The following is a 24342-nucleotide window of genomic DNA, read 5'->3' on the forward strand; positions in this document are numbered from 1 at the left end:
CAACGCTGGCTGTCATCAGTTCCGCGCGAGGAAAGGTGTTGAGTATTCAGAGCTGAGCAGACAGATGCACACATAGTTTTATTGTCCTCTGGATTAAAGAAAGCTCTCGTATTATCGCTTGATTGCTTGGTTCATATCAAAGACCACTGCGCACCGACAAAATGAGTCATCTAAACCCAGGGTGAGTAACTAAGCTAGACCAAGTTGCAGTGTTGACTGTAATGTAGGTATAAAATGCTCTCTAACTACTGTCCTGTCTTAGACTGCTAGCTGTATTACCAAGCAATATGCATAATAATTATGAGTTTTCAGCTTTATTTTTTTATGGCATGACACTATGACCAAAAAGCTATTGTTACTGTGGAGATGAAACAACAGAAAGAGATCAACCACTCCTTAATGGACAGGCTATATTGTTCAGGCATGACTTGTTTATTGTATATCAAGGGAATGTTGTTTATTTGTTGAACATGCCTCGAATCTCTAGCTCTCATATTAATTCTATGTCTTAATTGATAATTGACACAAAAATGAATTATATTTAGCCTAAGTGTAATTAGAATGAATCCATATGTTTAGACTGTTTTTCACAGGCATTATGTTTTATTTCTGAACAATTTTAGAGAGAGACATGAATTCAGAGGGGGCCATGGGTTAAGTGTGCTATCCATCCACACTCAATTCCAATAGAAACCAGACACTGGTAATGGTATCTACTTGGCCTGTGGATTGGTGTACAGGTTGTGTTGTCTTCTTTACAAACGCTGAGGGAAATCAAATCTGTATCGGAAAAAGCCAGGCAGACAAACAGTCGAGCATTTCCAAGACTACACTTGACACAGATATAGAGTGTTCACCTCAAGCTGAAATCCTTGGCACTGGTGGCCTTGAGGATCACTGAATCATTCCATCAGTCTGGTCAGGCCTGTCTTTACATTACAAGTCCATCATGCCTGGGATGAGATGTATGAATGTTACAATGTGCCTGGCAGCAGGCCGGTTTCCACTGGGATTGCAGATACTGACAAAATTTTTTTTTTAATTCAAATAGTGTAACATCTTAACATTATCAAAGTTCAGGAATACAGTGTTGATAATATTTTTGTCCATGTAGTCTTATTTCAGCTTACAATAGCTTAACTGACAAACATCTGACTGGATACTTCAACAGTGCAAGAATACGAAGACATCTTCAGAAAGTCGGCCTGGTATGTGCACATTTAAGATAGTCAAGCTAGAAAATTATGTTATGATTGATTATTCATTGAGATTAACCGAGAGGTTAGATCATTCGAAAAAGTTTAAATATTTACAAACTAACATACGTTGAGCTTGAGTTATAGAATGTGATTCTCATAATGATCACTTTAGATAACCTGTTAAAAGATGAAAGGAAAAGCACTTTATTTTATACAAGATCAGATGCATCAGTCATTAAATGCAGGTGCATGTGCTTTAGATCACTCGGAGCGGCCGGATTGTTCCTGATAAGGAGTACAAACACAAGCTGATCCAGCGAGCGCATCAGAGACATGTGAGGGAGTGTCTAGCTCAGGCCATCTTTCACAAGGTGCTAGACATTGAGGTGAGAGCATTATACAGTCCACAGGTGCTTTATCAGACGCTCTATTATCCTTGGCCATTGTGCAGTGTCAAAAAGTAAGGGTACTGATGTCAGACATTCTGCTCACATAATCTGATTTTTACAGTATAAAGGCAGTATTTATGAAACCTTTAAACAAATACAGTTGGTTTAAATGAAGCACAATTAGTCATTTTAATCTAGACGTCTCATAAAATCAGAGAAAATTTATGAAATCCTGTACTAAAGCAAAAAAAAAAAAAAGTTTTTCCATATATTCTCTATAAGATATTTCACTTTTCCGCTGTTTATTCAGCGCCTTCATCAAACTGAGATCAAGAGAAAACTTGGGGAATTTGCACGGAGGGAACGAATCCACAAAATGAAGGTTTGTCTTTTTACAGAACTCCTTTCAGACTCAAAGTGGCCTTGGTGACATGATAATAATGTTCATTTTGTGATTCAACTTTTTGCATTTTATGTTAGGCTGAGCGCACCAAGAGATATGAGGATGAACCAATGCTAATGCTGTCACCTCGGCCACCCACAAGGCCAAAGATCTCACACGCACGGCATTCTGGGCCGGAGGGAGAGCATTCTGAGTCAACAGAATCTGTGAGTGGCCTATTTGAGTGTATAATGGGTAAAATAGCTTTATCAACTAACCATTTCCTTTTAGTTTACATACTGTAAATTACAATTAGTAGGTACCCCCTCCATAATAAAATGTGCTTTAATGCTGTATTATAAATAACTGTTTTCCTAGTCATGTGCTGTCAATACATTTTCTGCCACTTCTGCAAAAAAAAAAAAAAAAGATAAGAATTTAAATCTGCTTGCGTTTATTCTAGATAGTTACCCAGCTAGTCCTAATGGTTGCTAAATTTGCGGATTCAGATCACTGATTGCTCATCAGGCTCTGACATGTTTAACAGAAGGTGGTATGAAGTGTTGTGGTTGTTCCCATCATGGATGTTTGCCTGTTGACGTTTTAGGTGCCAGGAGAGTTACTGCTCCAGCAAACTGATGACACATGAGCTTTATTGTTTGCTCTGATTTCTCTAGATATGTTTTTGCAAACCCATATGCTAAGATCTCATGTTGTTAGTTTCATTAGTTTAAATTCTACTTAAAAGTAGGTTTTACTGGTTACTTAAATTAATATTTTGTAATTAATGCGATTAGAATTTTTGTGACAGAATTTTTGTATTTATTTATCTATTTCAACAATACATTTATTTACTGGAGGTTTGTATTTACTGCATAATAAATAACAATACACTAATGTTAGTGTACTGTATATATAACTCCTTTTCTATAATGCACAAGTGTTACATTAGTAGGACATGTCACAAACATGTATATTCAGGTATTATATTTCAAATTTGGTAAGTGAGTTATTGTCATACTCCTGTAGCCGAGTTCCTCCAGGCCAAACACAGCTCCAGGGAAGATGCAGAGGCCTGTTCGACTTAAGCCCCTAAACAGCAACAGTGCCACGGCCTCTCTGAAAAGAACCTCCCCTCGACACAGACCCCGGGACCGGGACCGGGACTCCTCCAATGACACCGATCAGCCCCTCAGTTATACAGTGAGACCATCTTGAGATCCTAATACATGTTCACTTACAAAGCCCCTTATCACGGGTCACTTACAAAGCACAAATCACACTCAAACGTCTAATATTACTAATTTGCATACTGCTGTGCTGAAGTATTAAAAGAATCAAAAGATTTTGATATTAATATTATAAATAATATTATAAATATTGCTCATAAAATTCGTATAAAACCAAGTTATCAAAGATATGATTCACATGATTTTTATAATTGTATTTTTTTATTAATCAAAAGTCTTTTTAATTAATTTTACTGCAAGTCAACAATTGTTTCTCAATTTGTTTGTTTTATTTCTTATACGGATTTTTAGGAAAAACAAAGTTTTATAAGCACTGGTCTCCAGAGCAATAAACTAGCAACTTTAGAGCATTGTTATTTTAGTATCAAGATACTATTATAGTTTTTATTAATATTTTGAATCAGTTTTTATTTTTATATTTACTTTTTTATTTTAATATAGAAGTTTTTGTAATTTTTCATTTGAATATATATACTGTATGTGTGTGTGTCTATATTTTTATTAATTTTTAATTGTAGTTATTTTAGTACATCACGATAAACTATATTAAAATAAGAAACTAAAATGGCACTAGCTGAAAAAAAGGTTATATATATATATTCTTATATTTTAGTTAATGTTTATTTCAAGTAACAAACATTTATTTGTTTTATGATTTTAAGTGTAGTTACGTTTTAGTGAGCAGTAATAACTCTATAATGGCTAACATTTCTGTCTCTCTGGGTTGTTTTATAGCTGGACAGAGATGCCGTGAAACAGTTGACCACAACAGACTTCTCTAGCACTGTTTCGCCCTACCGTCTTCCTGTCATTAACAATTATGTGACCCCTGTGCCGCCCCTCACAAAGAAAAAAGAAAGAGGGCTGAGAACGAACGGCACACTCAGGGGTCGAAAGTTAAGACCCACTACGGCACCAACAGCTGCTACAGAGGTCAGTATATTGACGTTATTTACATTGAAATAAACCTTCACTTACAAATATTCTGTTATACGCTATGCTATTCCTCCCTCTGCAGCCGTCTTCTCTCCAGAGGACATCAGCCCAGAGTAAAGTATTAGTAAGCATGGTGTACTTTGGGAAGAGTGTTCACCTGTCCCATGATCTGATGGACCTCAGAGATGAAGTGAAGCTCTTCCAGCAGCACTGTGGAGGAGAGAACCTGTGTGTCTACAAAGGGAAGCTGAGAGAAGGAGGTCAGTGTAGATCTCTGTACATCTGGGCTTTGTAATTCATATTTTAAGGACACCATGAATTGAGTTACACTATTGATCTGGGGGCTTTTTGATAATAAGTGGCTCTTACCTGGTAGTGTTGCATATATTAGAATATATTATGCATATATTATGTGATTCTCCTCTTTGATTATAAGACACAATCATCAAAGGCAAATTAAAATTCACTTTCTTTGCTTACCCTTACTTGTAGAAGTGTTCCAGTTTGTGTCAAGACGCCACCAGGGATTTCCCTTCAGTCTTACCTTCTTCCTGAATGGCCTGCAAGTGGATCGGCTCAGCTCCTGCTGTGAGTTCAAACACAGGAAAGGTGCTCGGCTTGGGGGCAGACATGGACACTTTGGATTTTGCGGTGTGGAAGGAGCCTCTCCATGCTACAAGTAATGAAAATGTATTTCAGTATATATAAATTTAAATTATATATGTACATACTACCTTTCAAAGGTTTGGGGCCACTAAGTCTTTTTTTAAATAATACTTTTATTCAGCAAAGATGCACTATATTGATCAAAAGTGAAAGTAAATACATTTATAACAATAATAAGTTATAAAAAAAGTGTATTCCCCAAAATATTAAGAAGCACAAAAAGCATATCAGAATGATTTCTGAAGGATCATGAGACACTGGAATAATTGCTGCTGAAAATTCAGCTTTATCACAGGAATAAAATGTATTTTAAAATATATTATAACATAAAACAGTGTAATATAAATAAATTGTAATAATATTTCACAATATTACTATTTTTACTGTGTTTTTGACCAACTTTAACAAAATCTTACCGACCACCACACTCCCTATTTATCATTATTAGCTTTGGCTATTGAAAAAACCCACATTGGTCAACCACTAATCAAGATGCATTATGGTTTTGTACGATGCCATTCTTCAGGTGTATTATTGCTATGGGCTTGGACAAAAAACCCACCCCTCCTCAAAAAAGAGTGAAAGAGGAGCTGCCAACCTCTAAATCCTCTGATGCTAAGGAGGCCACAGATGTAGATATAGAAACACATTCCAATGCAGAGCCTGACACGCCTCAGGAAATGGAGACAGAACCTAATGGAGAAACAACACGACAGAAAAAGACCAAAGACGGTACAAACTCTATGAGTTTGCTGATTTCAAAAACACAATCTTTAATTGATGCCTCTGCAGGTCTATTGTACTATGCCGGTTAAAAAACATGGTCTCATCTACTTTAGTTAGTAGTAGAAGAGCAGTAGAGCATGACTCTAGCAAACCAAGGCCATGGGTTTGAATCCCATAGAACACATATACTGATAAAATGTTAAATACACAAAAGTTATTTTAATGCATCTTTAAATGAACATTTATGTTGTGCTCTCATATAGACTATGAGGAGGACTTTGAGGCAGATGATGAAGGGCCAGTTGAAGATGGTGATGAAGTAGAGGAAAATCCATCACCTGCTGCTAATAGAGGAGAAAAAGAAACTGAGACCAGGAATGAAAATGATATAAATGAAGAGAAAAGCAACTCTGACAGTGATGTTGCCAGTATGTCTAGTACGTATTACTTTAAGGTCACACTTTTCAGCAACATTTGTCAACATGTAATATGAACTATCTGTGTTCTTAAACACCTAATACTCACAGATTATTTGTCTTCTTCCTTCAGAGGTCAAAAGGTCATCATCTGTCTCATCTGGTCGAACGTCCAGCTTGTCCAGCAGTGACAATGACAATAGTGAAAGAGAAATTGTGGAGGACACAAAAGAAGTCACCACTGCTGATGTTCCAGAGGAGAGCATACATGCAGAGGAAGTTCTCACCACAGCTGAGACCAAACCAGAGGAGACAGAGGCCACAGAGTCCAGCGATGTTACATTGCCTCAAGCTGCAGCGGAAGACTCTGGGACACAGGATAGTCCAGGGGATGGCATGGAAAAGAGCGACCTGGAAATGTCAGAAGACACAGACAAGAAAGAGGGAACTGAAGGTGAGCAATCTGGGGAGGATGCCAAACCTGAAGATAAGCCACAAGAAAATGAGCCGGAGAGAGGTGAGTGTCTGCATGAAAATAGTGCTGTGTGCCTGTCATGATCTTTTGTGTTTATTCATGATAGCTTTTACAACATCAGAACTGGAGGGTCTGTTTTATGCTATTTACAAATAAACTAGCTGGGATTGCTGCAAGATAAACAAAGTGTTCAGTTACTTCACACTGCATTTTTAATTAAAACTGAAGTGTCATTTGTTGGATGTTAAAATACTTTCTCCTATCACACAGCTTAATATGCAGAGACATCTGTTTTTACATTTTTGTTTATTGGCACTACAGGCAAACACTGAGCATCTTTTATTACTCTAATATTACCTGAAAAGCTTTACTTGCCTTCACCTGAGGAGAGGAAATTACGTTTTTTGCAAGTACATGACCTCACTAATTACTCGAGTTCTGATTGTGTTAAAAGCAGAACATATGTAACATAATTCTCTGTGTAATTGTCAAGACCACTGAGAGCCCAGTTTGTTTAACTCTATGTGGTCTTGCAAACAACATTGTATTGATTGGTTTGTGTGTCATCAAATGTTTTTTTGATAGCATGTTATGTGTGTTTCCATAAGCATACTGCTCTGTATAAACTGATCTGTCTTGACTTTCACAATTCATCAAGAATGTTTAGACTTATTTTTGAGCTACTTATATTTCATAATATGACAAGTGCACTGCAAAGCAATCTATAAACAATCTATGTAGTATGCATTACGTGTTGGCTCTTGTGGATTTGTTTAAATGCTGGGAATACAGAGCAGTGTTTTCTATTTGTGATTTTGTGTTAAGTTTCTGATTTCAGTGTGTGTGAATCAATGTGCATCTAACCATTTTTTATTTGTTTTCTGTCACACATGATTAAAAACACTGTTTTGCTTAATTGGTACACTTCAAGTGTTGTGTAAAATCCATGTGTATTCTCATCAGAGACGATTATGGATCCTTTTTGGACACCCATCCTGTGTGAAAGCATTTAAGTGATTGTTTGCTGCATGTTGTGTTCCCAATCAAAGGGTTTGCTGTGTTTCCAATCAAAGGGTTTGCTGTGTTTGTGGTAATAAACGTTTCATTTACACTATTATTTTGGTTTCATTGCTTTCTATGTTTCATTTCTAAATATGTTTAACATGAAATTCATCCCACTAATTGTGACTGTTATTCATTTAGTTAATTCACAAGGTAACATTAACATTTTGTTATGGATGTCATATGTCTGTCTCATTCCCCGTGACTGTAAACAGCCAAGTCAATGCAGGAGAAGCTGGCTGAGGCCATTTTGAAGGAATCTCAATGTAGTTCAGAGCCAGAGTTTAGTGATACAAGCACAGAGGAAGATGAAGGGGCCTCAGTGAAGACCCAACAGGATGGCCAAGGTAAAAAAAAAAATCGTCTTTTAATTAACACAGTCCACAGAACATATAAAGCTCGATGACAAATGACTTTTCTGTTATTTATTTCCAAAATGGCACTAGTAAAGATAAATTTTTTACACAACAAATGAGTATAAATTTATATTAAAATATTGACAGTTTTGTGTTTGTAAATATGTATAAATCTGAAATGGTTTAATTATAAATGCTCACTTTTACAGAAACCGAAATGGCTGAAATCACTTCGCCACAACCATCAAATACACCGGATGACATTCTGGATGAAAGTGAAGCCAACACACAGGAAGTTGTGTGTGAGGAAAGGGCGCATGATAATGTTGTGAAGTGTCAGCCTGCAGAAGAGACAAATGCACAGGAACCGAATTTCCACACAGAAGAAGAAGTACAAGAAATAGATGAGACTCAGGAGGGAGCAGAAAGTTTAGACAGGGCGAAAGAACAAAGTGAGAGTACAAATGAGGCTGAACAACAAGATAAAAGAGAAGAAGTAAAAACTGAAACTGAGGAGGCAGAGGAGAAAGTTATGGATGGAGATGATACAAATGCAGAGGTTAATACAGAGTCTAAAAAAGACAAAGAATCATTAGTACAAGAACCAGAGACACATGCTGAAACGTTGGACACTGGAAATACAGACACTGAGGTTTCAGAGATGGAGGGAGAGGGTCAGGCATCTCAGACAGAGAATGGTACAGAAACAGGTGCAGGTGACACTGAGAGGCAGCGAGATGCTGATGACGTAGATCAGAACATAGAGAGGAGGAGCGATGGACGGACAGACAGAGATGAAAGAGAAGACCTAGCAGATGAGGCTGGGGTTGATAGGTCAACTGGGGAAATGGTACAGGAGACAGATGACAAGGTTGATGATGGTAAGGTGGAAGATGGAGAAAAATCTAGTGAAGATAAGGCAGAGGAAGAAGCTGCAGAAAAGCTAGAGGTTCAGAATAGAAGTGAAAGTCTGGGAAAAAAGGAGACAGAGAAACCTGGGGATGAAGAGACCCAAGATGGTGAGAAAGAAAATGAGTTAGAGGGTGGCGACAATTTAAATGCAGAAGAGAAAGAAAATGAGGACAGTACAGAAAAATTTGAAGATGGTGTGAATGATGAACATAAAGAAGGTGAAGCTGAAGAACTGTCTAGTGAGGCTGGGAATAGACAAAATGAGTCAGAGGATGTTCAAGATGTAAGGACACAGGGTAATGATAAAGAGGATGATGAACAGAACGAAACAGAAGATGAACAGGTTAGAAACAAACTTAGTGTTGAGGCAGAGGAAGAAGGGCAAGAGAAGCCAAACGGTGAGGATGATAATGGAGGAGAAACCGAAAAAGTGAAAGACAAAACAATGGAAGATGGGGCTCAGAAAGCGGAAGAAGAAGCAGAGATGGAGGACCAGAAGATAGATGAGGTGGCAGAGGGAGCAGATGGAAATTGTGTAGAGAATGAGCTAGAAACGGGTGAAAAGTTGGTAGAAGAACCAAAGAAAGAGGTGACAGATATGAACAAAATTAGTGAGAATACTTTAGAGGCAGGGGATGGAAAAGAAGAGGCCGTTTCTGATGAAAATACAGCCCAAAAACTAGAGGTCAACTTTGAGAACGAAGATAGATGAGGTGGCAGAGGGAGCAGATGGAAATTGTGTAGAGAATGAGCTAGAAACGGGTGAAAAGTTGGTAGAAGAGCCAAAGAAAGAGGTGACAGATATGAACAAAATTAGTGAGAATACTTTAGAGGCAGGGGATGGAAAAGAAGAGGCCGTTTCTGATGAAAATACAGCCCAAAAACTAGAGGTCAACTTTGAGAACCAAAATGAAGAATCCGTTTCACAGGAAGAACAAAATGAAGTAGGTTCGAGGGGGGCACCCGATGATGACACAGAGGCCAGTACCAAGGAAGAAGTGGATGAACCTGCTGGGGTGAATAATGACCTGCTAGATGCTGAAAATGGAGAGAGACAAGACGTCAGTCTTGAGGAGGCTGAGAAGGTAGAAGAATATCTCCAAGAGGAAACGCAAGGTAAATCAGAGGGTGAGACAACTGGTGATAGGGCTCAAGAAGTTATAGATGATAATGAAAAGCCAGAAACTGATAAAGATGTGAAAGAAGAAGAAAAACATGATGACAACGAGCAAGAGATTGAAAACAAGTCAGATGCTGAACTTGTTCCCTCAGAAAAAGAGTCTCAATTGGGTGATGAACATGAGGACCAGGCCAGTGACAATCAAAAAGCAGACAAAGAAGAGGCTGATAAAGAATCAGAAACATCTGCAACAACGTTCATAGAAAACGTAACCGCTCAGAGAACACAGGAGACAATCAATAAGGATACAGAAAATGACATTGTCTCGGCAGATGCCGAAGCACAAGAACCAAATGAGTCAGAACTGAAAGGTACTGACAATGAACTGAGAAGTAGAGATGCTCCTGAAGTAATGGATGGTGATCCAGTGGAACCTTTGGAGAGGAAAGTGAATTCTGTAAATAATGATGGTGGCTCATCTGTTTCCCATTCACTGAAATCACAGCCTGTGGAGAAAGTCAAAGATCCAGTTCTGAGCATCGATTCAGAAGATCTGGCCATTCATTCAGAAGCTTTAACTAAAGCAGCTGGGGTGGATCTAGTAAGTAACTGGATTAACATACACCAAGAATCAAGGTATTTTCAGACATTTATCGAGCCTCTTGATGAAGAGGGTCTTATCTCGGAAGAAACCGAGGAGAGGCTAAATGGTGAAGTAAATGCTACAGACGCACCAACAAGTACTGATATTGAGGGCCTTGATGAAACACTCAAGAGTGGAGATGAAATTGCAACTCCTGCAAGGAAAAATCTCAATGAGAACACAGAGTCTGTAGTTGAAAGCTTGAAAACAGAGACCAAAGCTGAGGCCATAGAAGCAGATGCTCACAGTAATCACTCCAAAGACAGCATACATACCTCAACCAAAGATGAAAGAGTCCAGGAGGCTGGAGATGCTAAAGGTTCTTTGGTCACTACTTGGTCAAGACAGAGTAATGAAGAACAGATCAATCAAAAAGACATTGCTGGACAGGAAACTTCAATATCAGATGATGTCATAAACCTAGGGACAACAGCAACATCTGAAGACATTCAAGAGCGAGCACCATCTGAAACAGAACATCAGGATGTACCGACGAATGTTGACCTGAATGGAAAAGAGTCAGAAAGAAGTAATCAACAAAATATGACTGATGAAACCACGCATTTATCCCAAACAGAGGAAGCAAGTAACAAAGAGACCCTGGAGAGTTCAGAACACAATTTGCAACCTGAACATGTATCTCAGACAGAGTGTATCGAGCCTCAGAGTCCGACAATCACAGTAATTACAGACCTCAAAATCATCAATAAATCGGAAAACGGAAGCCAAGATGACACTGCAAGTGTAGACTTCCATTCCAGACAGTCGGATGGAAACAGGAGAACGAAAGTAATCGATGGTCATTTAAAACAGACTCTCAGCAGCATAGACACTTTAAGCACTTTCTCATTGGACGACGCAAGGTTTTTTGGGCCCGCAGGATATCCAAGATTAACGACTGCTCACACGGAGAACAGTTATTAGAACAATAGTAAATCCTTCAGCTAACCCAGGGGTGTCCAATCCTTCTCCTGTTCTGCCGAGTTTAGGTCCAACCCCAATTACACATATCTGAACCAGTTAATCAGGGTCTTCAGGATTACTAGAACTTCCAGACAGGTGTGTCGGGGCAAGTTTGAACTGAACTCTGCAAGACATTGGCCTTCCAGGAGCAGGATTGGACCCATATTAATGGGTTTACAATAGTGGCACTGCCTTTTCCTTATCAGAGACCCATAGTGAGTCCTGTGTGCTTGGTAGAGAAGCTATCAACAGCCCACTGAAAATAGACACCGTAGGACTGCACAGCACAAATAATTTAATTATTCATGATGCAGAGCCCTCCAGTTGGTGAGGCTGCACTAGCAGTATACTGACATACTTCAGAACTTAACTAAGAGAATTGAACTAAAACCTCAATGCTTGCACTTTCCTCTGTGTTCCTGATTAGTATCCGGAACACTTTAATATGCAGATGCATAGTGTGATTGCTATGATACCGTCTTTGTTTCTTATCATATTCATACAGATCATTGGAGTTAAAATCAAAACTTGAGATGTTTCGATCCCACAAGCAAGGCGAGGTGTTGTTAGGTGACATCAGTCATGATCTTGTCAAGTTCCTGTTTCACATGCTGGCTTATTTGTCTAAAAAAGCTGTTTGCTTTTGAAATTAGAATAAAATACTGAAATACACTTATTTGTCCTGCTCTACCAGATACTTACTCGACACTGAAACACCAAACACAATATAAAAAACGATAAAACGATAAAAATAAAAGTTTTGACTTTGAAATCAAAACTTTGAGATAATAGTATGCATAATGAAAATGTATAACTGTATAATAAGTATGTTTAAATCATCATTCTTATACAAAAGTACACACAATGCCTGAAAAATAACAAAAAAGAAAAGAAAACAAATCATCCAAATTGAGTGTTATGTGTCCTTAGACTAAATATGGTGCGTTCACCATAATAATTACAAGTTGACAATTCTGATATTCTACTCTGAGCTGTTCTCGCTCTCTGACCTCTGAACTATTTGTTTCTTTAATAACACTCTTATTTGCCAAATGACTCATTGTGAGGTTTTGATTCATGTTTGTCGTGCCATTTTGGTTGAAAGAAGTCGGAGCTCTTTGAACATTACGACTTTGACAACAATGTGAACAGTGGTTTTTAAAAGTCGAAAACTCACAATTATGGTAATCAGACATGTCATGTATGCAAGTGTGTTTGCGTGTGATGTTCTTCAGAGAGTTGCTGCTTCTAGTTGCTGTCCTCAAAACTTCCATTGCTGCTGCATGAATGGAAACGCATGGTGCTCATGGGATCTGACACATATCCTGCGGGAACAGCACGGAACACAGTGACTGACACGCACTCTAATACAACCACCCACTTGTTGCACCATATGCTGACACGCACACAGTGCTCTCGTCTTTGTGAAAATGTCATGTTAACTTCAAAACAAATTTGCATGGATTATATCAACATGATTGTTGCCATATTCTATGTGAATTAAAATGAAAAACAATGTTGCTCCCCCATTAAGCTGTTACATAAACAGATGAGTCACACGTTTGATAGTCATTTCCAGTTGGACACGAACCGTTTCGGTCAATGGGTGGGAACTGCATGTTCCTCCTCAGCTCATCCAGGGACAAGCCCTGTGAAGACCTCCGACCAGAGCTGTCAAAATAAAAGAAAGGATTGAATCAACAATGCGATCAGTATTGGTTTACACTAAAGACCACAGAACAAGCACGATTCTTCTGCGATATGAAATTTTAATGATGCTAGATAGGATAAACTTCTGTTGCTTTGTTGTTGTCATATCAGCTCAATGAGGCCTTGCAGGGTTTGTCCTGCTCAGATGATCCTCTATTGAATTTGTTTTCTATTTAGTCATTCACAGTGTCACTTTAGCCTGATTTATTGCTCATACCACCAAACTGCATACATTGCTAGATCTGGTTACATAAAACATCATATTGCAAAGATTATGACTAAATTAGGCTCCAAAGCAGGAGTCCCTTCTAGTAATTTCTCAGCTGGCGGTTTTGTTGACAGTTGCCAGGTTCCTCCAAAACACACACGCATTCATCACCACCCATAAAGAATTAAGAGGCGACCACCAGCAAAGGTTCTCAGTGTGAATGTCATGCAAGCTTCATTGCAGTTGCTTTCTTTTGTTTTCATGCCTTGGTTTCCAAGCAACAGCACTTCAGACTGTACAGAAGTGTTGTGGTTGGACTGCATGGCACTGAGTGACCAAACAAAAGAGCAAGGTGACCTGACTCCTCCATTAATGTATGGGTATGACACAATGGCCTCTATTTAAATTCATATTTGTTTTCTCACTAATGTAGTTTGGCGATAAGTTGGTGGGAGGCTTTTCCTAGCAAATACAACTCAGTTTGCAAAATCACAGTCTCATTCTTGGATAGTATGTAGGTTTGTCATAGATTTGTGTACTTTTGGGTCCAAAATGCATAGGCATGGGCGTTGAGGGCATATTCCAACTCGAAACGCGAGCGAAGGGCAGCTACGTGACTTCGTCCAGGACTACCACGTGCTACCAGGCAGTCAGTGGAGGATGAGGGTGAAAGAGAACCACTGCTGTTACTGGAGGCTGGAGACATTAGCTGGACACACATAGAAATATGAATAAGTACTGGACTAATAGAATAACAATGTATAGTAGATATGTGCATGTATGCTACCTCCACGTTACACAGGCATTCCTCTAGTTTAGCGACCACTTCCGAAAACTCGGGTCTTTCCTGTCAGAGAGAGTCAAAAATAGGGGATTTTCATCAGAGAGGTTTAGTTGAATTACAGGAAATAATCTCTGGCTATCCAATCAGCTGCTCCTCTGAAGAGGACTCGCTGATCGCTGCCCAAGCATCATTCAGAGTGAAGGACTTCAAAAGACCAGACACAGTACTTCATCAGAGAAACGAGACTTTAACGAGAATTACAAAGACCATGAAGACCATATATACACCACCGTTGAAATGATTAGGAAACAGGGTTGAAAAGATTATGCAAATCTGCATATCAGAATGATTTCTGAAGGATCATGTGACACTGAAGACTGAAGTAATGGCTGCTGACAATTACAGGAATAAATGACATTATTTAAATATAAAAGTCGTGTATTAAAATATAAAGCAGTTATTTAAAACTGAATCTTGTTCATCTCTTTAAGCGACACTAAATGAAAGCACCGTACAAGCTGTTGGCATCCTGGCTCTTTTAAAGTGTTGCTCAGCAAAAGCTCTGTGCTCCAGAGAATAGTGGAAAGCCGCACTTGGTACCAGGGCACATTCCTAACAAGCACGCTTGACACAGTTTCAGCCCCGCACCTGAGGGACCAGCGCTGAGAACATTGCAAAGACGCTGTATATAAGAAATAACACCTGGCACAGGTTTGTTGTAGAGAGACACGGTAGGCTAGCAACTAGATGCTCAGAAACAGAAATACAACTTGTCCTGAGCTACAGAGATAAGGCATTCTGGGTAATCTAACTGATTATAAACAGACTCAGTGGCACAGAGTAGTAGTTCATGAATGGATTTAATAGGGCCATATGAATTTGGATATTTCTAAATTAGTTTAAGCTCTTTATTTCAACTTTGGTTCAACTTTTTTTTTTAAATGATGCTTTATGTACTTGCAAAAATTTGAGTGGTTTATCTCACCTCTTTACCTAGAAAGCAAGCAACTAAATGTTAGAATTTAAACTGGAAAAGCAACTAATCTAATTTCATAGTGATTTTTTATAATTTTTTTTACATGCATTTAAAATAAGTGTGCATATCTCTTGATAAACCTACTTCTTTTCTGAGCATGTTTTGGGCTGGATGTGGGTCACTCACCACTGGACAGACATTCCAGCCTCTCATCAGCAGTGCTGAGATGGGTTTGGGAATCGAGTATCCGATAGGAAGGCGGACATGATGATACGCCATATCTGCAGCAGCTGCAGCTGTAAAGAGTTCACAGAGATGAGAGTGAGACCTTTTTAATTCAAATTTCTATATTATTATAATATTAATACACTTTTTTGATGATTTAATTGAAATATATATTTTCATCTGTTTTAATATTTCATCATATTTTTAATGGAATAGTTCACCCAGAAAATGAAAATGTACTAAGGCTATCCAAGATGTACATGACTTGTTTGTTCATCAGAACAGGTTTGGAGAAATGTAGCATTATATCACTTGCTCACCAGTAGATCCTCTTCAGTGAATGGGTGCCGTCAGAATGAGAGTCCAAACAGCTGATAAAAACATCACAATAATCCACATCACTCAAGTCCATCAATTAACGTCTTATGAAGTGAAAAGCTGCATGTGTGTAATAAACAAATCCATTATTAAAGCAATTTAAAGGGATAGTTCAGCCAAAAATGAAAATTACCCCATGATTTTACGTACCTGCGCGTACGACAGTTAGTTTGAAAGTTAGAGATTAAGGTTTATAAAGTTGTAAATATGGATATTTTTCTTACACAAAAGCTTCGTTTCGCTTCGGGAGGCCTTTATTAACCCCCCGGAGCCGTGTGGACTTCATTTATAATGAATTGGTTCCATTTTTTGAACTTCAAATTTTGGGCTACCATCCACTCCCATTATAAAGCTTGGAAGAGCCAGGATGTTTTTTAATATAACTCCGACTGTATTCGCCTGAAAGAAGAAAGTCATATACATCTAGGATGGCTTGAGGGTAAGTAAATCATGGGGTAAATTTCATTTTTGGGTGAACTAACCCTTTAAATTTAAACAGTCGCTTCTGGCAAAAATACAACTCCATATTCTATAGAAACGCTTCCTCCACTGAAAGAAATGGTTTCAAGTTAAAAAAACATCTTAATGCTAAATTTGTTTATTATGAACAGTTTTTAGATTCACAAGAAGTTAATTGGACTGGATTCATGTGGATTATTGCAATGTTTTTATCAGCTTTTTGGACTGCTTGTTTCTGACGGCACTCATTCACTGCAGAGGATCCACTGGTGAGCAAGTAATGCAAAATTTCTCCAAATCTGTTTGAATCACAAAACAAACCCATCTATATCTGGGATGGCCTGAGGATGAGTACATTTTCATTTTTAGTATTTTATAATTCATATTTTGTTAATCAACTTGAAAATAAAGACGAAAAACTCATAAAAAGTTCAAAATACAGAGAAAATTAAATGATATAACCCAGTCTAAAGGGCATTGAGGGTCAGTTTTAGGTATCACAGTGCACTGCCTGGTTTGAGATGTGCGAATGGAATCTCCCCTGTGAGCAGCTCCCACAGGCAGAGAGCATAGCTGAACATGTCCGCTTTCACCGTGTAGCGTGTACATTGGGTAAACACCTCTGGGGCCATCCAACGCAGGTTCTGCAGAGCATAATGAGAGCAAAATGACGAACACAAAACAATGTGCAACTTACAAAACGCCTGCTAACCCCAAAGGACAGGCACACATGCTCCCCAAAGACACACTGACGTACTTATGATGTACAAGAGAGCCAAAACCGCAATGTAGGCAGTATTAAAACAGCTTGCATGTGCTGAAAGAGATTATTAATGCATTACCTTTTTAAGGTGATTATTAATAGACAGAATTCATCAAGAACACAGGATGCATGTACCCCAGGTTGTTTAGTCAGGTTATCCTCATCCACAGACAACAGGAAGCGAGACTCTGCAGAACAACAAAGAAGTATTTTTATTACATAAATTGTGGAGATCAAAAGTGCCTTTTCCTAATTTAATACAGTTTTTTTTTTCCATTTTAAATTATATCATCAGTATCTGAAACATGAATTTCATGTCTTAGCATTTGGTTTGTCCCACTTTTGCTTTTATGATCACAGCACTGAAGCTGTTGATTGACATCAGCAAGATTTTCAATTATCCAAAGAGCATCTTGAAGCCGGAAAATCTGACCATTTGCACAAAGAAATTCACATGGTCAAAAAAAACCTAAAAGCATTTGGATTTTGATTTGGATCCGTGACGATTTCTTCTTCATTTTTTTTTTTTCAAAATCCAAAAGCTTTCAGGATTTTTTTTCCAGGCATAAATGTGATTTTGGATCCAAGATTTTTAACTTGACTCAACTGTTTTTGCTCTAACATAATAAAGCAGACTGAGGTAAGACTTAGTTCTAGTGCAATGCTAAAAGTGTGTGCCATTTTTTTTACCTCCAAAATCAGCCACCACAGCGTGTCCATCTTCATACAGTAGAATATTATGACTGAAAAGATATCATTGGATGAAGGGAGGTTTAAAACAAAGAGCTTAGAATGCTACATTTCACCCTGCTGCCTAGTACAATGTAATAGGAGGGTTTACACGAATGGAGAGAGAAACACCATGACTACTGAACGAAGCATGTGGTGATGATGATGGTGACTGACCTGTTGAGGTCTCTGTGAATGATTGGTTGGGTCAGATTGTGCAGATACTCCATGCCCTTCGCTACATCAATGGCAATGATGAGCTTGGACTGCAGATCGATGATTCTGGATGTAAAGACATCATTAAGTGAACACCTCCTCCTCACCACTGATCAATACACAAACCCATCATTCCAACTCAAACAGATCAATGAGATGATGATCACCTTAAACTGCATATGGAGCACTAAGTAGAAATCAGACGCTTAGTGGAATTGATGCAGGTCCTAAAAACAGATCCTAGATTGCTTCAGATTTCTTTCTCTTATAGTTACGTTCTAGTCAGGACTTCTCCAACGTTTTTGAAAATGGTCCTATTCACGACCTTAACATCGAGTTCCACCAATTAGAAAAGTTGCTGTTACTGTGGAAATGGGAATTGCAACACTAACCACCCACTTTCATAAAACATTGCAAGTTATGTAATCAAATCTCCCCCCCACACTCTCAATCAACACTGTAGAACTGCATTATATATACATAATGTTTGTTATAAATTATACAATATACATTATACTTAAAAGTGTGGGGTCGGTAAATGGTTTTTAAATGTTTTTGAAAGAAGTCTCTTATGCTCACTGAGGCTGCATTTATGTGATCAAAAATACAGTAAAAACGCTCCGGTTACTCACGTAACCTCGGTTCCCTGAGATAAGGGAATGAGCGTTGCATCGTCTTTTGACGACTTGTTTGACCAAACAAGTCGTCAAAAGATGACGCAACGGGAGTTACCTTTCGATAGGGAACAATAATGTTGTGAAATATTACCATTTTTAAAAAACTGTTTTCTATTTGATTTTTTTTTAAAGGCAATTTATTCACGGGAGTTACCTTTCGATAGGGAACAATAATGTTGTGAAATATTACCATTTTAAAAAAACTGTTTTCTATTTGATTTTTTTTTAAAGGCAATTTATTCCTGAGATCGTAAATCCAATTTTCAGCAATCGTTACTCATTCTTCAGAGTCAAATGATCCTTCAGAAATCATTCTAATATGCTAATTTGTTGCTCAAGAAACATTTCTTATTATTATCAATGTTGAAAACAGTGCTGCTTAATATTTTTGTGGAAACTGACATTTTGTAAGACTTTTTGATGAATCAGTAGCATTTATTTGAAATAGAAATCTTTTGTAATATTATAAATGAAAAATGATATACATTTCTCTTGAACAGTAGTGTAAACACATACACACATACATACACATAGTATTCTTAAAATCACCTCTTCTGCTCGTGTAACAATGAGAACAGTGATCCTCCGGACACATATTGGGTTACAATGGCAAACTGACTGGGGTCATCCAAACATGCCCCCACAAACTGGATCACACAGGGGTGGTTGAGACGACACAGGATGGACACCTCCCGACAGAACATATCTGTATCTGACTTTGAGCAGTATGTGTTTGCGCGGTACCTGTGGAAAGGTTATAGCTGTTCACTTTGTATACATGATGTGGACAATAAGGAAAAGCAAGTAAAAAGCTCTTACCGTTTAATTGCAACTATCTTATTGCGGCACCTTCCTTTGTAGACCTTTCCAAAGGAGCCTATAGTTGCAGTGTTTAGTGGATTAGGTTTTAATGGGGGACTCAGGGAGAGCTCATATTTATCATTAAACTGACATACCTGATCCAATAATCTCGTTAAACTCCAGTTCAGAAAGTTGAAGGTGGAAGTTTGACGGAAGACTTGCTCTCAGGAGAAGCACATCTGCCTTCTCTGAGGAGAAAAGAGGGTAAACAGGAGTTTGTTTGTTTGATACCCTCACATCAATCATTGTATGAAACTTTAATCAGCTTATGTTGTTGACATATGCCCATGAGTCACGAAAGATGGTTCACGTTATTTGTAATGTCTGTGACAGATACAAACTTAAAGGCTTAAACTGTAGCAGTTACACAGTGGAAGGATGTTTGGAGACAGTTTCTGACTCACTGACTCTTTTGGTGACTGTGGGTAGCAGTATTTCAGCACATAAAAAGAGTATCATAGCAACAGTGATTCATGGAGTCAGTTAACTGTGTGTATGTGTGTGTGCTTTACCTTTAGTCATACTTTTGATCTTTCCCAGGGGAGAAGGAACAGAAACATAAGATCCATCTGCAACCGAAAACAACAATAAAATACTTTCCCTAAAATTCACAGCAGCAACAGATTTGTCCAACCAGCTAATTCACAGTACAAATCTGTCAGGCTACATGTGGAGAGTGTCTCATACCCCCTCCTGGTTGAGAATATTCATTGCAGGGTGAATCATCCTGAGGTCGTTTGTAGTGTTTTAGCAGAGTAACAATGGCATCATGGCCTAAAATGAACATGCACACATAGATCATAACATATATATATAGTAAAATGTATATTTTTCAATCACACATATGAAAATCAAGGCTTTTACCCGCCATGCAGAGTTAGAAAATGTAATAGATCAAGAACAGCGGTCCTATTTTCTGTCATTTTAGACATTCTCGGACTGGATATATGTCTCTCTTTGTGTGTGTGTGTGTGTGTGTGAGTGTGAGTGTGCGTGTGTGTGTGTGTGTTAAATGTGAGATAGAATAGATAGATATGATACGATGTAATAGACAGACAGACAGACAGATAGACAGATAGACAGATAGATAGATAGATAGATAGATAGATAGATAGAGATAGTAACCTTTATAGATTTATAGATTTAAAAAAAAAAAACCTTTCTCATAGGCCCACATTAAGCATGTCTGTTCATCCTTTTCCCCACTGGAGCGGCTGGGGTCGCAAGCTACCAGATTCATATCTGCCCCGTTGTCCAAAAGAAACTGGACCAGTCGGATGTGTCCATGGAAACAGGCACTATGTAGACCTATTGTTTCAAATATCAACCAGACTATCAACATAACACAAAACATATAACGTCTGTCTTATAACACTGAGATGTCAAGTCATAGAGGATGAGAGCAGAAATATTTCTGAATTTTTGTCATAATTTTTTTATGTAAACCAGATTTCCGCTGTCATCATACCTGTGTGTCCATCTCGCCCCTGATGGTTGACGCTCACGGCATTCTGACTGAGCAGATACTTCACCATTTCCAGGTTCTTGCCGTAGGTGCAGGCACTACAGAGTACATTAGACCTTAATTTAGTGTGTAACAACAGGATCAGCAGGTATCTTACCCCAATCTGTCTTTGGAGGAATACATATTTCTATATATGCCCATAAAATAATGAAAGTGTAACAAACGGAAGTGGTCAGGTGGAACGTTACCTGTGAAAAGCTGTCTCACTGAAGATGTTCTCCTTAGACAGACTCTCCGTGCCCGACAACTGAATAATCTCTTGCACTACTTCAAACTTTCCATTGTAGCAAGCTCTGATGGGGAATATGAGACTCAAATCTCAATCACTATAACTGCTCTCCAGATTCCAGATTATTTAATTTCACTTTGGCCATTTGTTGAGTTTAACTGCCACCTTGTGTTGTGTGTGATTCACTTTGAAATAGAACTCACAGGTGGAGAGGTGTGTCACCATAGATGTTCACAGAGTGCGGCTGTATGTCAAAGGTGCCCTGCAGAAGGAAACGGACAACCTCTTGGTGTCCAAATCGAGAGCAGAAATGAAGGGGAGCATGGTCCTCGTTGTCTTGAGCATTGACTGTATAGGAGCGATAGGCTTTAAAAGAATAGTTCACCCAAAAATGTAAACATGCTGAAAATGTACTTACCCCCAGGCCTAGATCTAAGATGTAGATGAGTTTGTTTCTTCATCGGAACAGATTTAGCATTTCTTTTTAAGAAATGTATAAATACTCTCAATAGAGAACTCAAGCCGGAAGCAACGGTTTAAAGTAAAAAAAAAACTTCTAATTATGGATTTGTTTGTTATAAAAATTTTTTGAAAAGATTTTCACTTCACAAGACATTAATTGATGGACTGTAGTTGTTTGGATTACTTGTGGATTATTATGATGTTTTTATCAGTTTTTTGAACTCTCAATTTGACGGCACCTATTCACTGCAGAGGATCCAGTGGTGAGCAAATGATGTCATGCTAAATTTCTCCAAATCTGTTCAGATGAAGAAGGCCTGAGATTGAGTAAATTCACAGCAAATTTTTATTTTGGGTGAACTATTCCTTTAAAGATAGGCCTATGTAATGTTTACGATCAAGATCAATTAAATATCAATACTGATACACTAAAAAAACCTCTCTCTCACCATCAGTTTTGCTGCCATCACCCATCAGCAGTTTGACAATGCCCAGATAGCCTTTAGCTGCAGCCAGGTGAAGCGGTCTGTCCCCCACCTCTCCACTCGCATTGACATCAGCCTCAAACTTCATCAGGAGCTTGCATACCTATTTCACAAGAAAACAAAAAGATCATGAGTAAGCTGTTATGAAGCCCTGGACATTTATGATATGAAGTAAAGACTAACCTGTTCATGGCCAAAGTAAGCTGCAATGTGCAGAGGGGTGAAGAACGCTGCATCTTGGACACTGACATAAGCCCCGTGTTGCAAGAGAATATCAACAACCTTGAAGGAAAAGTAGAGACAACCTAGTCCTAGTCCATCACATTTTCTGAATGACTCGGTTTAAACCCCATAGTTTAATTTCAGGTCCAACACGCACCTCAAGATGGGCGGCCACAGTAGCTATATGTAGGGCCGTGAGGGCTCCATACCCCACCTGCTGGATATCTGCTCCACCATGCAGCAGCGCAGTGACCAGTTCAGCATTACCCTACATCACAGAAACAAAAATAACCACTTATCACATCTTAAATATTGATGTCGAAACTCAATTCATCATAAACATTTTTAACATGATTAATTCCTAGCACACAACATTTGGGATTATTAACCCCTGACTGACCTTGAATGCAGCCAGGTGCAGTGCAGTGAATCCATTCCGGGTAAGTCTGGATGGACGCAGACCTTTCAGCATGAGGGTCCTGATGTGAGCTTTATTCCCTGGTAGCAAAAAAGAAAACAGCTTGAATTATAGGAAAGTACTATAACAAACTGAAGGTAATGAATCAAGCAAATCAACAGGGGGAAATTTGCTCCTACAAAGTAAGTTAAATATAATTTCAAAGTGAAATGTTAGTGATTCAACATGAGTACACTGGAATGAGTCATACATAATGTTCCAAATTAACATCATTGCATTATAGCAGATAACGTTTAACATGTTTTAGCTCTACCTCCACATATGCAGCAGAGATGCAGCAGGGACAGTCCACCCTCTGTGCGATAATTCAGATTGACTTTATTAAATGCTTCATCTGAGCTGTATCAAAAACATATAAAACAGATCTCCACGTTCATTCTTTCCTCAGTTGTGTTAGTAATATAGAAGACCACACATTAAGCCACATTTGTAAACACTAATAATAGTACACTACAAAACTTAGTTTCAATCAGTCTCACCTGAAAACATGCTTGAGTTCCTTGAACTCCTCCTCCTTAATTTTCAAGTCTTCCTCCAGTCTCTCAATTATAACAGCATATGACTCACTCACTTTCTTTTTCCACTCATCTAAAGCAAAACAACGTTGAATCAAGACCACAACATGGACACGATAATCCAATTTTACATACAGAACAATCATTACTCACTGTCAGAGAAGACTGTAAATGTCAACAAGGATTAAAAGACTGAAAATATTGAATATTAACATCAGCCGAACGAATGAACTGAACGAATCAAACAGCCAACTGAAGAAACTTAATGTTTACCTGTACAGGTTTGAGTGGGTCTTGATTTATAATTCCCCATCAGATTGGTTGGTTTAAACTTTTGTTCACGGTTAGCTGGAGGGAAAGTCTCATGCAGTGGTAACACAATGCTTTGGCACAATAGAGAAGAGTCCGATAAGGGATCACAGCCCCTGCTAAAAATACATCAGCCTCGGTGTGGAACGTGTGACAACAATGACAGCTGACCTCTCTAAGGATCTGTACCTATTACAGGGTGAAGCCACGGTCGATTTCTCTCTTCAGACAACAGCTGCATCAAGACTCATCAATATTTCTCTATCTTTCCCTCTCTGAACTTGGATGTGACTAAAACAGATGATTCTGTGTTCTATAAAGGAAATGCACTACCATTCAAAATTTGGGGTCAGTAAGATTTTTATTTTTTTGAAAGAAGTTAATACTTTTAAGCAAGGATACATTCCATTGACAGTAAAATGTAAAAAAAAAAAAAAAAATCATAAAATAAACTTTCTGACCAAACATATCACTATTTCCACAAAAATATAAGAAATGTTTCCTGAACAACGAAGTTTAAAATGGGTAAATTAAATGATAATTGTGTATGAGATTACACACATGATTTGGACACACCTCTCTAATGCCTTGATTGGTGTTTTGTGAAGATGCACCAAGTAAGATAAATATTTAAAC

General features: G+C 38.3%; 3 protein-coding genes across 3 annotated transcripts; 2 read left to right on the forward strand and 1 right to left on the reverse strand.

Moving 5' to 3' along the window:
* Positions 1 to 57: 57 nt before the first annotated feature.
* On the forward strand, positions 58 to 6700 carry LOC107710922 (glutamate-rich protein 3-like). Its single transcript, XM_016515803.1, has 12 exons — positions 58 to 181; positions 1115 to 1208; positions 1460 to 1585; positions 1899 to 1970; positions 2069 to 2197; positions 3000 to 3173; positions 3956 to 4153; positions 4239 to 4416; positions 4649 to 4835; positions 5349 to 5554; positions 5812 to 5985; positions 6098 to 6700. Exons 1-12 carry the CDS (start codon positions 162 to 164, stop codon positions 6520 to 6522), a joined length of 1983 nt encoding a protein of 660 aa, XP_016371289.1. The 5' UTR covers positions 58 to 161; the 3' UTR covers positions 6523 to 6700.
* Positions 6701 to 7722: 1022 nt separating this feature from the next.
* On the forward strand, positions 7723 to 12027 carry LOC107710905 (neurofilament medium polypeptide-like). The gene is made up of 4 exons (XM_016515774.1): positions 7723 to 7848; positions 8067 to 9454; positions 9660 to 10859; positions 12001 to 12027. The coding sequence occupies exons 1-4, from the start codon at positions 7725 to 7727 to the stop codon at positions 12025 to 12027; spliced, it is 2739 nt and encodes a 912-aa protein (XP_016371260.1). The 5' UTR covers positions 7723 to 7724.
* Positions 12028 to 12514: 487 nt separating this feature from the next.
* LOC107710912 (serine/threonine-protein kinase TNNI3K-like) lies at positions 12515 to 23745 on the reverse strand. The gene is made up of 25 exons (XM_016515784.1): positions 23671 to 23745; positions 23362 to 23470; positions 23136 to 23221; positions 22805 to 22902; positions 22562 to 22672; positions 22366 to 22464; positions 22147 to 22285; positions 21439 to 21583; positions 21195 to 21299; positions 20950 to 21044; positions 20640 to 20789; positions 20169 to 20255; positions 19994 to 20050; positions 19577 to 19669; positions 19440 to 19497; positions 19170 to 19364; positions 17905 to 18009; positions 17689 to 17741; positions 17134 to 17186; positions 16747 to 16879; positions 15360 to 15469; positions 14201 to 14260; positions 13953 to 14122; positions 13087 to 13166; positions 12515 to 12820 (listed from the first exon to the last, which is right to left on the reverse strand). Exons 1-25 carry the CDS (start codon positions 23708 to 23710, stop codon positions 12744 to 12746), a joined length of 2508 nt encoding a protein of 835 aa, XP_016371270.1. The 5' UTR covers positions 23711 to 23745; the 3' UTR covers positions 12515 to 12743.
* Positions 23746 to 24342: the final 597 nt, after the last annotated feature.

Source organism: Sinocyclocheilus rhinocerous, unplaced genomic scaffold (assembly GCF_001515625.1).
Source record: "Sinocyclocheilus rhinocerous isolate Xijiao unplaced genomic scaffold, SAMN03320098_v1.1 scaffold327, whole genome shotgun sequence".
NCBI lineage: Eukaryota > Metazoa > Chordata > Actinopteri > Cypriniformes > Cyprinidae > Sinocyclocheilus > Sinocyclocheilus rhinocerous.